This window comes from Chionomys nivalis, chromosome 2 (genome assembly GCF_950005125.1).
Source record: "Chionomys nivalis chromosome 2, mChiNiv1.1, whole genome shotgun sequence".
Classification (NCBI taxonomy): Eukaryota; Metazoa; Chordata; class Mammalia; order Rodentia; family Cricetidae; genus Chionomys; species Chionomys nivalis.
In genome coordinates this window covers 104,152,966-104,155,976 of record NC_080087.1, presented here as the reverse complement: position 1 = coordinate 104,155,976, position 3,011 = coordinate 104,152,966, and the positions used below count along the sequence as shown (strand labels likewise).

At 50.1% G+C, this 3,011-nt stretch overlaps 1 protein-coding gene across 1 annotated transcript; it reads left to right on the top strand.

The window, feature by feature from the left end:
• Positions 1-1,773: 1,773 nt before the first annotated feature.
• Positions 1,774-2,724, top strand: LOC130870175 (olfactory receptor 12-like). Its single transcript, XM_057762780.1, has one exon. It carries the CDS (start codon positions 1,774-1,776, stop codon positions 2,722-2,724), a length of 951 nt encoding a protein of 316 aa, XP_057618763.1.
• The last annotated feature ends 287 nt before the right edge of the window (positions 2,725-3,011 follow it).

Here is a 3,011-nt window from a genome sequence, read left to right as displayed (position 1 = left end):
GGTAACAGGAAGCAAAGGACCAGCTTTTCTCTCAGTATCACACTCGTTACTATGGAAATGAGTGTGTGTGTGTCTGGTGATCCCTGGTGACCGTGTCAAGAATGTGAGCACAAAACAATTCTCTGCATATCTTTGAGCTCACAGTAGGAAATTTAGCTTTATAGAGCATGGTGGGTTCAGAAGGGCCCCCCCCCCAGCTACCATATCCCTCCTGTGTGAAGGTGAACCATAGAGGAGAGGACAGAACACGTAAAATGAGCCCACTCAGTGCAGAGAATTTTCCCAACTCCCAGAATGATAAGAATGGACATCACTCCAGTCTACCCAAGTTCCTCAGCATAGCCACTTCCTGTCTTGGTCCTGTGTGTATCGGTACTGTAGTGACCACAGTCAGCCTCACTCAGGACACTCCTAGCCTTCCAATGCTGTGAGCACTGTAGGAAAAAGTGGCCAGGAATGGTTTGAGAGCATTTGGGCAGATGCTAGTCTATCTGGTTTTCAAATGGGAAAGAGTGTTATCTTGAGTAAGTACAGAGCAGAGTTGGCAGCAAGAGCAGTTTTGAGGATACAAGGATGTCACAAATAAATCAAGGACCCATGATGTTAGAACCGGGCTGTCTCCTCTCTGGGTTCTATCCAACACCAAGACATTGACTGGAATTCCCTGGCATACACAGATGGCCACTGAATTCCATGTCCAGAATAAAAAAGACTTGGTCTTGCATGGGACAGACATGTCTCAGTCTCAGCCGGAGAAGGACTGGAGATGAAAGGTTCACACAGTACAACTTCTGGAAAGGCAGCAGGACCTTGTAATATTCTTGAATCAATGAGTATAATGAGGTGTGGGAGATTTGGGGTAGAAGTCAGGAGATGGCGGTACTGATGGCACAGGCATCCATTCGAGAAAGTAGGATCCTTTCAAGTATCCTTCCTTGAAAGCCCCAAGGCTGAAGTAGAACAGGAGACAGAGCTGGCAGTAAGATAGGGTTTGATGTCATGAACATGTTTTAAACATGGGTAGGCCCCAGTGTTGGCATTTGTCAGGACACAGGTCTGGACTGCTGTCTCCCCACGATCTCCAACATCTTGACAAGTGCAGAGACTCCTCCCATCCTCAAGGGAGAAGAGTCTGTGCTTTGGTTGAGGCTGCCTACCTGACTTGGAGTCAGAGATGCTGAATTGAGATCAGCAATCCTGCAGGGGCATGGGCACAACCTGGAGAGAGCTGTTCCCTACTCTGAGTCCAGCCTAGAGATGACAAGGTTACCCACCCCAGCTTCTGGGATGTCAGCAGGTTCTCTGAGTTATCTATGATTAGTGAGTAATCTATGATTAGTAATCTATGATTAGTGAGTAATCTATGATTAGTGAGTAAGATGGAATGGCAGGATCGGATTGGGGGGTGTCTTTAAAAATGGTACCACTCAGGAGTGTCCCTGGAGGTGGACAGCAAGCAACTCAAAGTTTAGTGTGGGCACACTGCAAGGCTGTCTGTACCTAAGCTTCACTCAGCTCAGAAACCATCTTTGTATTCCCAGCTCAGGCCTCTGCACAGACAGGGCTCACGCAACACATCCTCAGGAAGTAACTTAAGTCAGAGGCAATGTCCCTTTTTAGGCCACACTGGTCAATCTGGAAGAGGATCCAGGCCTCTTGGTTTGTGGACAGCATGTCACTGACGAGTCTCGGTGCTCCATAGGGCATATGACTTTAGAGGTGAGGACTGTTTCCTTTCTGTCTCCATCATCCACTCTTTAGCTGTCCCCACTGATGGCCACAGCAGCCCATGGAAATGGAAGTCTCTCGGCAGTGTCCTTGCAGGGGTTCATGCTGGTGGGATTTGGGGGAGGCGCAGAGACCCAGGCCCTGCTCTTTGTTGTCTTCCTGGCCCTGTACGTGGTGACCGTCCTGGGCAACCTCATCATGATCGTGGTCATCACCCTGGATGCCCGTCTGCACTCCCCCATGTACTTCTTCCTCAAGAGCCTGTCCTTTGTCGACCTCTGCTACTCCTCTGTCATTGCCCCCAAAGCCATGGCCAACTTCTATTCTTCCAAAGTTATAGGTGTTGCCGCTTGTGCTGCACAGCTGTTTTTCTTCTCCTTTCTGGGGACGACAGAGGCGCTGCTCCTGGCTGTGATGGCCTATGACCGCTTTGTGGCCATCTGTAGTCCTCTACACTACCCAGTGACCATGAGCCCCACAGTCTGTGCTTGCCTTGTGCTGGCTGCCTACTGTGGAGGCTGCCTCAACTCCATTGTGGAGACCAGCCTCACGTTTCAACTTCCCTTCTGTAGCTCCAATCGCATTGACCATTTCTTCTGTGATGTGCCCCCTCTGCTCCAGCTCGCCTGTGCCAACACCTCTGTGAACGAGTTGGTGATGTTTTCTATCTGCGGGTTCATTCTAATGGGGGCAACATTGGTCATCCTGACTTCCTATGGCTACATCGCCATGACCATCCTCGGCATGCACTCGGGATCCAGGCACAAGGTCTTCTCCACCTGTGGCTCCCACCTGACAGCCGTATCCCTGTTTTATGGAACTGGCATTGCTATATATGGCCAGCCAGGTGGTGTGGCATCTAAAGAGCAGGGCAAGGTGGTCTCCATCTTCTATACTCTGGTCATCCCCATGCTCAACCCCCTCATCTACAGCCTGCGCAACAAGGATGTGAAGGACGCCCTGCAGAGACTGGGACAGCGACGTGCAGCTGTGTGAGGGAAAGTGGCCAGTAAAGCACAGTGTCTAGGAATGAAGGCAATGGTTGTGTGGAATGCGCATCTCGTCACTAGAGCTGTTTGTGTGGTTTAAGTCTTGCCTTCTTGCTTGTTTCTGGGTAACTTCCTGTATGTTTCCCTCCTTCCTGCATTCTTGTTTGCCTTCTTCTATTACCTTGTATCTCAGGAACAGCGAAGACTCATGGGGTAGACACTACTGCATTAGGACAATTATCCAAAGGACGAGGCTGCAGAAATAATCACCCCCTGGGAACCAGCTTTCCCTCC

Coding starts and splice junctions, on each gene's coding strand:
- LOC130870175 (XM_057762780.1), top strand. CDS start 1,774: ATGGCCACAGCAGCCCATGGAAATGGAAGTCTCTCGGCAGTGTCCTTG.